Source organism: Perissodus microlepis, chromosome 15 (genome assembly GCF_051167445.1).
Source record: "Perissodus microlepis isolate ML-2025 ecotype Zambia chromosome 15, ASM5116744v1, whole genome shotgun sequence".
In the NCBI taxonomy this organism is placed as follows: domain Eukaryota; kingdom Metazoa; phylum Chordata; class Actinopteri; order Cichliformes; family Cichlidae; genus Perissodus; species Perissodus microlepis.
This window is the reverse complement of record NC_140475.1, coordinates 20,530,542-20,543,891: the sequence shown is the minus strand read 5'-3', so window position 1 is coordinate 20,543,891 and position 13,350 is coordinate 20,530,542. Positions and strand designations below refer to the sequence as shown.

Here is a 13,350-nt window from a genome sequence, read left to right as displayed (position 1 = left end):
TGCTAGGTTTTACAGGTTAGATGTGACAGCACCTAACCTAGCACATTCAGTCCTCAGTGCAGGTTCTTCCCGGGTGGGGGCCTCTCCCCTGTGAAGTGCTGTTGGGGACAGTTGTCTTCTTAACAGGCATGTCTGGCAATCCGGGAGTCAGTATTTCTCCCATAGTGAGACACGAAACGAATGCTATGAAAGAGAACTTAAGGTTATGTATATAACCCCGGTTCTCTGAGTAGCATGAGTGAGTGTCTCACCAGACCGCCCTCCTTGCTATGGAAGCGAGGAAGAGGTGGGCTTGTTTTGAATGACGTCTGACGCTATGTCAGCCTATTATATAGGGAGGCACTGGCCCCTCCTGACATGGGCGTCACCTAGCCAGCCTGTAAGGGCTGGCGTAATGGTATTTGAGCTTCTGATGAGGTCACGCAGGAGGCGTTCCCCATAGTGAGACACTCACTCATGCTACTCAGAGAACCGGGGTTATATACATAACCTTAAGTTATCCCAGCTGGACTTCTGTCAAAGCGGGAAAGGCACCTAAAGAAAGCTCCAGCTAATCCAGGAGAGAAGGACAACCGCTGCCCAAGCAAAAACCTGTAGTGATCCCATATGTGTCAGGAGTATCAGAGCAGTTGAGACGCATTTTTTCTAAACACCAGGTCTCTGTGGCTTTTAAACCCCGAAACACGCTGCGCCAAAAATTGGTCCACCCCAAGGATCGGGTCCCCCGACACAAACAGAGTAACATAGTGTACGCTGTTAAGTGCCAGGAGGATTGCCAGGATTTATACATCGGGGAAACCAAACAACCTCTGGCGAAGCGGACGGCACAACACAGAAGAGCTACCTCGTCAGGCCAGGACTCTGCAGTCTATTTACACCTACAGGCCAGTGGACACTCTTTCAATGATGAGGATGTACACATCCTGGACAGAGAGGAACGCTGGTTTGAGCGCGGAGTGAAGGAGGCCATTTACGTGAAAAGGGAAAGACCATCTCTGAATCGAGGAGGGGGCCTAAGGGTACATCTTTCGCCATCTTACAATGCTGTGATTGCAGCCATTCCCCAGCTCTCTGTGAATGGTACTCATGGCCATTGATCTGTGGTCTTTGATCAGTGGGTTTTGGTCAGTGGTTGTTGATCAACGGTCATGAGAATTTGCATAATTATGATTAAGGAACTGACCTCCCAGCCCACTGTTCCTTCAGTGGGCTGGTTTCAGTCATTATGCAAATTTACTGTTTATAAGATTGGGGAAACCTGCAGTCAGCTGAGACTGAAGAAGTCACTTGCATGAGTGACGAAACGTTTCTCCCACAAAACGCTACGTCCAGATGAACAGAATCAACTTTTGGAGATACATTAAAATAAAGTAGAATTTGAGACTAGGCTGTTTGCAATATTTTTCCCAAGTTAGATTTATTAAATAATAATTTAAATAAATAAACCCCATAAATTACACTAACACTTATCATTACTGACATACCCACATTGTCCAACATTCATTCGTGCCCTGTTTAGTTTGCTGGGATCTGATCGCCCAAACACCAGAGGACTTTCAACTTTAAAAAATGTTACAAAAATATTAATGAAAAAAAATATATCTCTATGCCTTAAAAAGAACACGATTTAGGAAAATGTAGGCGCTATTATTGTACGGTATTTACCTTACAATATAAGTGTTAGTGTTTCTATTAACCTAATGAAAGGTTTTTGCCTCAATACAAAATTGACACAATTACTGTGGAATCTGGAGAAGTATGGGATAAGAGGAAGGTGTTTGAAAAGTTTTTATACTTTAACTTAATAATTTCAATAGTTGGTTCCAATGCCAAGTATTCAGAGTATATAAATTCTTATCTTTAGAAGTCAACAAAATGCATATTGTCATGAAAATAAGTAAATTGTTTACATGAATCAATAATTTAGAGTTACTTTGTTTTAGAGCCAATATGCATCCTAAATTTTAGTAAACATTTACATGTGTTTGTCTATGATTTTGTGCGACAAATAAAATTGGCAACATCTCGTCATACACGTGAGGGTTTCGCTGATTTCCGGTACACCTTGGTACACTTTGGAAAATTAACACCTCCACGTGACCTCCACGTCACCACGCTAGAGGGGCGTATCCGCAGCGGCAATTTAACATTTTGTTCTCTACCCAGGAAAAAACGTTCTTACAACTCTTATAATTTTGATATTGACGTAAAATGTGTGTATTCACCATTTAAATGGCTAATAATATATAGAGATTATGAAAAGTAGAAGATAAATCTAAAGTGATGTTAACAGAAAATTTCACAAGTGCGTAATCTGGCAGGCTGAGTTTGTGGGGGCTACAATCCAGACTTATTCATAAATTTACATTTATTTAACTTTAATATTTTTATTCAACGGTTTGGTATACATGAAGAAAGTTTAAGCAATGTACATAATATATGAGGAATTGAAGTGATTTTTTTAAACAAGTATGATATAGTGAAGAAACAGTTAGCAAGTGTGGGTATAGTGCAGATGTAAGCGAATAAATATACTACATTCGTGGCTTCTTTACGGAAGGGGATGTAGCTCAGTGGTAGAGCGCATGCTTTGCATGTATGAGGCCCCGGGTTCAATCCCCGGCATCTCCATATTTTTTTCTTTTCTTTTTTGGGGGAAAATTCCTCAAAACTGTTTAATCTTAACCTAAAATGTGACTATTTAAATATCACAACTAAACTGAACTGTTCCCTTACTAAACGTGGACATGGTTTAGCTCCGGGAATTCTGTCATTTGACGGCTGATATATAATGACGGAAATCGTAGCATCTTTAGAGAGTAAACAGAATAAACGGATAGAAATCACATAATCGAAGCAGTTCTGTTCACGGCCTGTGGCGTAACCTGGAATGACTCTACCGGGTTAAAATTGTTTTAAGTATTTAATGGCATCCTTTTGCAGAAACAAAAGCGCGAGAGCTGACAAACTGTCCGAGAACATTCACATTCCCTATTGTTTTGAACGCACCGCAAGTCCCGCCCCAGCGGTAACTAAGGAGATCAGTTAGTTTACTTCCAACCTCCTCTGCGCTAGCCCTGGCTCGCTAGCAAAATGACCAAAATCTGAGGAATATTCCAGCAATAATAATACCATTCTGTGTACTAGCTTCCCTCAGAATGCAACTGAAGTATCTCAAGACACTTTTAACCTCCCGGGTAAGTTGACGAGTTAGCTAATGGTTACTGGTGCTAGGAAGCCAGCGAGAGTTAGCTACCAATAACTGGTTCTGGAAGCCAGATAATAATGTTTATACTAGAAAGCTGAAACTGCGCACCAGTTTTGTGATATATTTATTTATTTTTTGCATGAATTTGATTTTACTGACCCACGCTGAACTGTTATTGAAAGCGGATTTTTGCACTTAACTAGCCAGGCTTGCTAGCACATAAACGCGGCGTCCTTATGATTAATACATGGCCAAAAGTCTGCACGTGCTAAACTGGATTTTAAAACACCTAAATCTATCGTGTCTGATCAAATTTAACATCTAACTGTCGCTCATAAGGAAGAGTATCTCTACTGGCCAAAATAGACAACAGTTAGTCAGACAGTTAAAACATGATTTTATAGAAAAACAGAAATCAGGGCCAAACACAAGATAAAACAGAGAGAAACACTGATTTTCATTTAGAGTAGAAGCATAAAGACACGTGTAACAGATACACAATCATTCGAAGGACATCATATAAGAGCAAGTCTATAAAACAAGTGCTTTAGGACTGATTTGTTTACCTGCTTTGACAGGAGTTTGCTGCCAAAGTTACCTGCATGGCATGGGCACCAAACAACATCAAGTTCGCTGTTTGCACTGTGGACAGGGTGGTGTTGCTGTATGATGAGCATGGAGAGAGCAGGGACAAGTTTTCTACAAAACCTGTGGACGCCAAGGTGAGACAAATCCCGTTGTCCTTTGAGCTGCATGTGTGTATGAAAGGAGGTGCTGTATATAATGTAAAGAAATTATGATGAATTACTTGCCATTAACCAAATGTGTCGCTGGAATCACAGACTGTATATAAAAGATGGGTGTAGCCATTGTGACAACACCCATTTATTTTGAACTCAACTGGGTATCTATCCAGCAAACATATCCTCTTGGGGCCCATGTGAGGCCACTATGGGCAAACCCAAACTGTTGGTAGCTCACTGTGGGCTGAAATGTAGGGCACATCTGGGCCCTGCACTGTGGGGCCTCCCTGTGTGTTTGCCAAAGCAGGTCCTACAGTTTTACCATGCGGGGCCCCCATGATGATTTCTATAGGTCAGGAGCATTGTGGGTTTGTTGGTGTGTTATTATGTTGGAGTGCTTTTCTATAATAATAATTACTCATATGTATTATTTTCTCAGTATGGAAAGCAGAGCTATGTTGTAAATGACATGGCCTTCTCACCAGATTCCACGAAAATTGCCATCGGCCAATCCGACAATATCATCTTTGTCTACAGAATCGGAGAGGACTGGTAATTACCTCTGCTTAGTTCCATTTTTCTCATTAGTTTATATTTTGGTACAATTCGAAGCAGAAGTTTTAATCAGTTTTCTCGTCTCTCCTAGGGGGGACAAGAAAGTCATCTGCAATAAATTTGTTCAGACGGTAAGAAAACGTGATTTAATGCATTGTTATTGCCTTGAGGAGCACGCTAAAAGTGGCAGTGACTATGCTTTTTGTCAAAACTTTTTGTCAAAACTTGAAACTTTTCTTTCCATAAAAGGAATCTATTAAACTCATTTTCAGCATATGGTTTTATACTTTTGCACAGTGTAGCTTTGCTTAGTTTAAAGTTCACACTAATCATCATTTAGTCCACCTGTCTCAGATAATCTCACATCTGAAGCAAGTAGTTTTAGTTCCTCTCTTTATGCCAGCTGTGTTTAATTGGCTGCTGCATGCAAACAAAAGGTTTGAAGGGCATGTCGATGGAGTCTCTGTGCTGTTGAATCTGAGAGTTAATAGTAATCTAAAGCCTGAGTTTTTGGCTCACAGGGATTATTTGCACACACACTGTGGTCATTTTATTTTTTCAAACTTTGAACATGTTTAATATGAGCACCTACTACGATCTACTACTACATAAAACAAAGACATGGATAACAAATGAGGACTGAAATATATTATTATAAATCATTTAGACATATAAAATTTAAAAAAAAGATCAGATATGTTCTGTTTTCTACATATGTGTATAATTGTAGTAGACTAATAGTTGCGTTCTTTAAACTTTTGTGACATTTTAGTTCCACGTGGTCTGATTCAGTTGTCAAAGCTTTTTTTTGTAGAGTTCAAAGTGAATACACTTTGCAGGGCTTAGCTGTTGATGAATCTATTCTGGTATTAGTTTTTAATTGGGTGATAAATTTTGTTTTCCTTACAAACATGACATTACATTTTTCAGCTGTCTTTCAACTTTGTGTCATCACCTGCAACAACATGGTTGTGTTATCTTTATTGCAGAGTGCTGTGACATGCCTTCTTTGGCCTGCAGAGAATGCTATTGTCTACGGATTAGTTGAAGGCAAGGTATGTCTTGGATATTTCATATGTTTATTTTAATATTAAGTTAAAGTATCAGGAATTATATATGGGTGTAGTAGAATAACAGTTGTATCCTTTAGATTTTTTTAGACATTTTAGTTCCACATGGTCTGATTTCTTTGTCAAAGCTTTTTTCTGTAGAGTTCAAAAACTGTCAGAATCATAAATAATTCATTTAGAAATGTACCCACACATACAAATACAAAGATGTTAGTAAAAAGAAATATATGCATCAGTGAATTTATAGAACATAATTTAGATGTATTAAAACCTCTTGGGGAAAAATCGGTATTACTTTATCTTTATGGAGTAAATGTGAAATATTTTCACAGCCTTTTCCAGCTGGGATGTTAAGTCTTTGTATTGCTCTCTAAATCCAGCCGCAGTGTACTTGGATATTTTAAGGAAATGTATTGATGTTAATGAATAAGTTCTCTGATGTTTTTTTACAGATTCGGCTTGCCAACACTCAGACAAACAAATCTTCAACCATCTATGCCACAGAATCCTGGGTTGTCTCACTGGCATCAAAGTGAGTGCTTAAAATATCTTTACACACACATACACACACACACACATATATACATATATATGTATTAAGTCTGAAGATGGGCTGATAAACTTGAAAATAGGAACTACTGTGCAGAAACTGCTTTTATGATTAGGATTTCTTTGTATAAATACCATAAAATCAAAACCAAAAAGATTTTTTTTCTTTTTACCAAAAAGTTGTACAAGGGTCCCAGCGTGAAGTGTGGGCTGACCTTATTAAAGTTATGAGCTATTTCCCATGTGTATAGCTTGTGAAATAATTGTCTGCTTTGCTGCATTTGTTCTGCGGGCACTGCGTGTCATTTTTAAGATCTCTGCTCTGTGTCAGTGTCTCTGGTAAAGGGATCATATCGGGTCATGCTGATGGGACAGTTGTGCGGTACTTCTTTGATGATGAAGGCTCAGGGGAATCACAGGTACGATTCACCTACAGGAGCTGTTTTTTCACACATGAAATCCAGAAAATGTTGGGAAATCAGGTTAAGACATTGTACAAAGTTGTTCTTTTCACTGATGGAAATGATCATTTTCAGACGCATTCTCACTACAGGAAAAATTCTGCTTTGTCATGAGGAGCAGGAGTCACACAGAATGAATTAAAAAACAGGCCTTTAAGGAGTGATAAAAAAAAAACAGAAAACAAAAACCAAGAACATCAAGTCTTAAAGTGAATGAAACAGAAAAAACACAGAGCATAATGAGGCAAACTGGGAAACACCCAAGAAAAGGAGAAATACAGGATAATCTATGCACACGCATCAACCCTAGGCACAAGTGGAAACAGTCAAACACGTGAACTAATGAGCGTGGGGCAAATAATTCCCCTTTCTCATTTCCCAAATTGCACATCATCAACGCCTCTGCTCACGTCTTAGTCCCATCAGAGATGCGTGCAACAAGCATTTAAATGATCTTGGTCTGTATATTCCAGCTGTGTGTCACACCTCTTTTATACACTTAAGATGAAAACACTTCCCTGAAGGATACACCTGTGTATCCTCCAGCAATTCCAACAAGCCTCCTCTGTTATCCTCTCTTCTCTAGATGCATTTTGGGAATTGAGAGATTTTGCAGCATGGTAAACATCAGACTGAATTTCAGGTCACCGACTAGTGGAAGTAGAAGAAGAGGAGGCACAAATAAGAGACTCCTGATGATGAAGGAGGGAAAGAAGCAAAAGAAGAAAGAAAAAAACTAAAACTAAGTAAAATAGGAAGTAACTAAAAGAAAAAAACAAACAGAGAAAGTACCAGAAAGACTTAAAAGAATAAACCTGCTGACAGACACAGATATAACAAGAACCATGGCACGTTCAGTCTAGATGAAGTATTGCCTACATACAGCACACAGGAGGCAGGAAACAGGATGACCACTTACATGCTTTAAATTTACCAGACTATTACCTGCACTGTTCTCGTATTGATGCAATCAGACGTCACACAGAGTGTGTATTAATGAGCCGGAGGGTTAGAAAAGATTTAATTTTTAATGTGACTGCACCTCCAGCATGTCTGGAAAAGTTCAGGTCTTTAGTGCATGAGTGAACACAGCTACAGATTGTTTGCCTTCACGCATTTTTTATTCCTATTTTAAAAGTTACACCATTCAACACATATCTTCTCACACATTTGTTTACTTGCCACAGGGTAAGCTTCTGACACACTCGTGCCCACCCTACGCTCTAGCCTGGGGTGCAAACAGCATCATGGTGGGGGGCTGTGACAAGAAGGTGGTGGCCTACAGCAGAGAGGGACACATCCTGCAGACCTTCGACTACAGCCGCGACCGAACAGAGAAGGAGTTCACCGTGGCTGTTGCCAGCCCCAGTGGGGAATCTGTGGTGTTTGGCAGCTTTGACCGGTCGGTGTGTGGCAGCTTTACAGTTAAAGTGAAAGTTTATCATGATGTTTCTGCTAAGTTTGTTTTTCCTTTGTGATGTTTGTCCAGGTTGCGGGTGTTTAATTGGGCTCCGAGGAGAGGAATGTGGGATGAAGCCAAACCTAAAGAAATTTCCAACCTCTACACAATCACCAGCTTGGCCTGGAAGAAAGACGGATCACGCCTCTGCGCTGTAAATACTTGATCTAACACATTCTGTGACTGTCTGCTTAAATAAAAGTTAAAAAAAAAGTTATTTTAACCTGCAGTGTGACTTTAAGTTCAACATTGTGTTAAGATGCCTTTTGGTCTCCATTTTTTTCACCAATTCTTGACTCCAACAGTTTATTATGACTCTGAAAGCATGTATGTTCTACAATAACTATTAATTTCTGTGCTGCTACCATCTGAAAATGACCAAAAAAACAGATTAGAAAATGTAAATTGCGTTTTTTAGGTGTTTAATTGTTGATTGTGTCTCAACAGGGAACACTGTGCGGGGGAGTGGAGCTGTTTGACTGCTGCCTGCGAAGAACCATCTACAAGAACAAGTATGAGGTGACCTACGTTGGCCTGAGCCAGGTAGGAACAGCCAGGCAACAAGAAAATCATCAGTGCTGAACCACAGTGTTTGTAATTTCACTAAATTAGACAAACAGACAACCAAATAGGCAATTTCAGACGTCTCTTTGCTCTCCTTCTTCTGCTAATTAACAGACGATGTGAAAACAGCCCCGTTGATTTTGTGAGAGCAGTAATGCAGACTTAATGAATTCAGGTGCAACAAGCAGCCCTGTATGATTAAGAAAGAGATGAGCTCCGAAAACAATCATCCAGCCTTTTTGTTTATCTGATTTTCTTCTTAATTGACAAATTAAATGTAGCAGAAAATTATGTTTACAGTAGTCTGGAAAAAAAGCCATGCTGGAAATACACATCTTGTTTGTTTTTCATTATTTTTAAGCCATCAAACATGAATATATCTGCCTTTTTTTTATTATTTCCCATAGATCATTTGTTGTTGTTTATAATGTTACCCTTAGAAAATAGGGAAAAACAACACTAATTGCTAATTCTAAGAAAATATCTTTAAAAAAAAGCCATGTTTTTAATTTAATATTTTTATTTTTATAGGAATAAGCATGAGTCTGTGCTGCATACCACATTACTTGTAGGCCACACTAATTTGCAGAAGCAAAGTAGTAATTAAAACTATACAATAAATACACACATTATGAACACACACAAGAAGGAGTCTCTTGCGATTAACTTTGCTGCTTGGAACGACCACCACACTGAACTGACTGTCGTTTTAACAGGATTAACAGGTTGAAAGTATCAAATATCCATGTGTGAATCGATTGTTACTGGATTTCAAAACCGTAAGTAAAGATGGAATATGTTTTGTTTTGTTTCTTTTAATTCTAGGTGATAGTAAAGAACCTCTCCACAGGAACTCGGGTTGTCCTGAAGTCCTATTACGGTTATGAGATAGAAGAAGTGAAGATCATGGGGAAAGATCGCTACCTGATGGCTCACACATCAGATACTCTCCTGCTGGGAGATCTCCTGACAAATAAATTAAGCGAGGTTGGACCCTCAAGTATTATACCATAAAAGAATATACCATAAAACAAAGAAGTAACAGGAGTGGTACTTTTGGAAGGGAATAATATAGGAGAAGGGAAACATTGTGACCAAAAATTCAGGTGAAGGCTTTGAAGTTAGGTCTCTGCATTTAATAAAAGGTCTTTTAGTTCAATGGGCTAGAGAGACCCAACATTTATAGGCGTGCAACCCCATCCTAGAGAATATGCAAGCTGACATGCTGTTACATTTTTTTGGTCATAAACTGTCAATTTTTGTTCTCTGTCACATATACTTAACAACTAAACATGAGTAATCAGTTAATCACATCATTATGGTGCAATAAGAGTGTGTGGTTCACAAACATTAATGTCACATTCTCACGGTAAATGTGCTCTTCACACTGTGTAATTGTGTTATGTTCGCAGTATTGTTGTAATATTTGTATTAAAGTTAATTCTGCTTTCTCTGTCCTCTCCCAGGTGCCTTGGACTGGCTCTGGGGGAAATGAAAAGTTCTTCTTTGAAAATGAAACAGTGAGTACACACTAACCATTTAGACACTGTGCAGAATATTTTTGTTTTCTTATTAAAAAAAACCCCAAATCACTATTTATAGGCTTGCCAAGGAGCACAAAGGCCTAGTGTTTAGTAAATATAATTACCTCGGCGAAGGAGGTTATATATCAGGTCCTGTCATGTTGTCCATAAAACTACATTCTTCACTCTGCTGTATTCACAGCCCTTTTCTTGTTTCTGTTTTCAGGTGTGCATGATATTTAATGCCGGGGAGTTGAGCTTGGTGGAGTACAGCAGCAACGAGATTCTGGGATCAGTCCGCACGGAATTTATGAACCCCCACCTCATCAGGTTGGCTCCGTTCCTCATAATTATGCAGAAGCAGTATGTTGAGTAACACTCGAGCATCTCAACCGGTTTGTTTGGTTCTAAGGAACAGATGTGAAACAGTCCCACGCATGCAGTATTAGTGATCTGCTGATGGGGGTTGCAACTGTATAATTCTGATTAAAAGTCACACTAGGAGAGATTTCAGGCAATTACATACATTTATGTCACCGTGCCCTGCAACAAAAACGATTCAGCAGCAGTGTCATGAGCACATCTTTCATCATCCATTTACAAAATTGTCCAAAAATAGCATCTTAGTAATAGCCTGAACCTGCAATGAATGATAGTTTTGCATATTGGCAATGAAATCAATATCTCACCTCCAAACAGGAATATTTTGGGTTATTCAAACATGCATTATCTTTTTGAAGACAGCATTTGTAATATACTGAAAAACTAAAGAGAAATACAATTTTTTCCCTGTCTTGAACAAATCTAAAAATGACAAATTTATATACATAAGGTACATTAACCCTGATGCTTTCTCATAAGTGCTTTCAGCCATGACCATTAGATGGCGGTATTGAGTTTTGGAGAAATCCTCTGCATCATTACAGTAAGGAGTCCGCAGGAGTCAGTGAGGCTAAACCAACTAGTCAGCACACATCTATGTTAATGTATTCAGAGCTGTCAGAAGTGTCAGCGCTGTCAGCCTTTCTGTGACTGATGGCTGTCGGATACTCTGGCTGCTGCTCGCCTCCGGCTGGACACTGCAGCATGACAAATTCATGACCAGGTTCATCCTGGGATTTAACATAATGAAGAGCAGCTGAAGCCAGTTACGCTGCACTAATGCTGGGTTATTACTTGATAAAACTATATCTCGCTGAATGCAGTCATGTCATTTAAACCAAGTGTGTGTGTGTGTGTGTGTGTGTGTGTGTGTGTGTGTGTGTGTGTGTGTGTGTGTGTGTCTAGTGTCCGACTAAATGAGAGGAAGCAGAAAGGAGTTGAAGACAACAAGAAGCTCGCTTATCTGATTGACATAAAGACTATTGCTATTGGTAAGAAAAAAACCTGTGTGTGTGAGAGAGAGAGAGAGAGAAAGTGAGACTGTAATTGTGTCTATTCAAAATGTGACTGTCCAGGTTCAGAAAAGGATTTAACACTCAGGGTGCTTTCGCAGTAGGCATAGTCCCTCCCCACTCCCCCGATGACCTGAGCTCACGCTGCGCTCAGTGACTGAACACACCCCAGTTAGTCTCAGCATGTTAGCTCCTCCCTCTTGTGCTCACTGTCTGTCTCTTTCAAAAGCACACACGGCTTCATGTGTTTGTGGCTTAATTGGACCATTTTTGTGAGCTATGGCAGGCTGTTCTCTCACATTCCCTTTATATTTATTAATTATTTACCACAGAGATTTTAATGGAGGCTGTCGTTGAGGAAGTATTGGAATACTGTGCTTGAGTCTTTCAGTGGCCAGGTTGCAGTTAAAGAAACTTTGGGTGTCAGATGTGCTCAGCATGGTACAGATTGCATATTGTGAGTACACCCTTAGTTGTAATAGTCAAACATAAAGGTAATTCATGTTCTCATAAATGAATTACATTTTCCCATGAAATAATCAATATTTGTCTTTGGCCCACACCTTGAAGGCTTGTGGTTTGTACTGAAAACATAAAACATCCTCAATAAAGTTTTATCTTATAAATGTGCTTATAAAAGTGTTTTAGGCTAATATTATGTAAACGGGACTAAACAGTCGATTTTTCAGGGACTATTCTAAGCAGCGGGTGAATATATTATAGAGGCCTACTAGACAGCATGGTGTATGATGGGCTGACTAAAAATGAAGTTATAAGGCCATGTTCTTCATAATGAAAGTCTGCCTCTGGTCATTGAGGGGAGCATATAACATATATTAATAGCATTTATAAATAAGACATTAAAGTCATACTTGTTAATTGGATCTAGATTGTTGCTTTTGACATTTTCAGTCATATTGTACATATATTATGCGCAAAAGTAAATGTCTCCCCAGAGCTACGCAGAGGAGGGTGTTACGGGTAACAACAGGTTGCAGAGACGCTTCACAAGAGGAAAGCAAACAAGCTTAAATGAAATCATTGTGTAACTGAACTTCACTTTACTGAGGCCCATACACAGGTACCTGTGCCTCAAAGAGGATAATTCCACCTTTTTGTTCCAAATACAACTCAGTGAAAACTGGTAGTATTTGACCAAGTCATAGCATATAGGAACTCAGCCAGCCCATATGATTACTTACCATAATATTAAACTCCTAAAGTAATATACCTACAATAACTGCAGTATAAAGTCAGTTAGCTCAGTGTGGACAATAACCCCCATTTTAATTAAAAAGACTGTATAGGCCTCACATCAGCACACTAATATCAGCTGGATCCCAAAGCAGGTACATTTTGAGAGCAGAGAAACAGCTCAGGCTCTGCCTGATAGAATTATGGAAAGTTATAAAAGAACTAGCTGATTTGTGATCTTGAATAAAAGGCCAGCGTTAGCTAGACACTGGCAGTCTGACTCAGTTAATCTGTCGGTTTATTTCTCCCCTCAGTGGACTTGGCCGGAGGCTACAATCTGGGAACCATCAGCCACAACTCCAAAATTGACTGGCTGGAGCTCAATGAAACCGGGTGCAAACTGCTGTTCAGGGACAAGAAGCTGCGGGTAAGAATAAAACCTCGGCACAATGAGATAGAGACCCAGAGGCAAAAAGAGAGCGAGGGGGCAAATGATAGACAGTGTGATGAGGAAAGTAGAAAAGGCTGTCAATGCTAGGGGCATTTCTTTAGTTATGGCCATGTCCATCATCCAAAACAGGCGCTGTGGCTCTGTTTTGAACCATTTTGGTCATCCAGCCTTTCTGACTG

The 13,350-nt window shown here is 39.4% G+C and overlaps 1 protein-coding gene and 1 non-coding gene across 2 annotated transcripts in view; both read left to right on the top strand.

Moving 5' to 3' along the window:
* The first annotated feature begins 2,559 nt into the window (after positions 1-2,559).
* On the top strand, positions 2,560-2,631 carry trnaa-ugc (transfer RNA alanine (anticodon UGC)). Its single transcript has one exon. It is a non-coding gene; the product is annotated as a tRNA-Ala (tRNA).
* A 389-nt stretch (positions 2,632-3,020) lies between these two features.
* The window catches only part of ift172 (intraflagellar transport 172), a 54,306-nt gene continuing 43,976 nt past the window's right edge, over positions 3,021-13,350 (top strand). Inside the window, exons 1-15 of the mRNA XM_084953092.1 lie at positions 3,021-3,197; positions 3,787-3,930; positions 4,391-4,503; positions 4,598-4,637; positions 5,496-5,561; positions 6,029-6,108; positions 6,457-6,544; positions 7,774-7,988; positions 8,076-8,199; positions 8,493-8,588; positions 9,435-9,596; positions 10,076-10,129; positions 10,359-10,462; positions 11,420-11,505; positions 13,035-13,147. Of these exons, the coding sequence (XP_084809218.1) occupies positions 3,159-3,197; positions 3,787-3,930; positions 4,391-4,503; positions 4,598-4,637; positions 5,496-5,561; positions 6,029-6,108; positions 6,457-6,544; positions 7,774-7,988; positions 8,076-8,199; positions 8,493-8,588; positions 9,435-9,596; positions 10,076-10,129; positions 10,359-10,462; positions 11,420-11,505; positions 13,035-13,147 (1,524 nt within the window). The 5' untranslated portion in view covers positions 3,021-3,158. The remainder of the gene's footprint in view (positions 3,198-3,786; positions 3,931-4,390; positions 4,504-4,597; positions 4,638-5,495; positions 5,562-6,028; positions 6,109-6,456; positions 6,545-7,773; positions 7,989-8,075; positions 8,200-8,492; positions 8,589-9,434; positions 9,597-10,075; positions 10,130-10,358; positions 10,463-11,419; positions 11,506-13,034; positions 13,148-13,350) is intronic.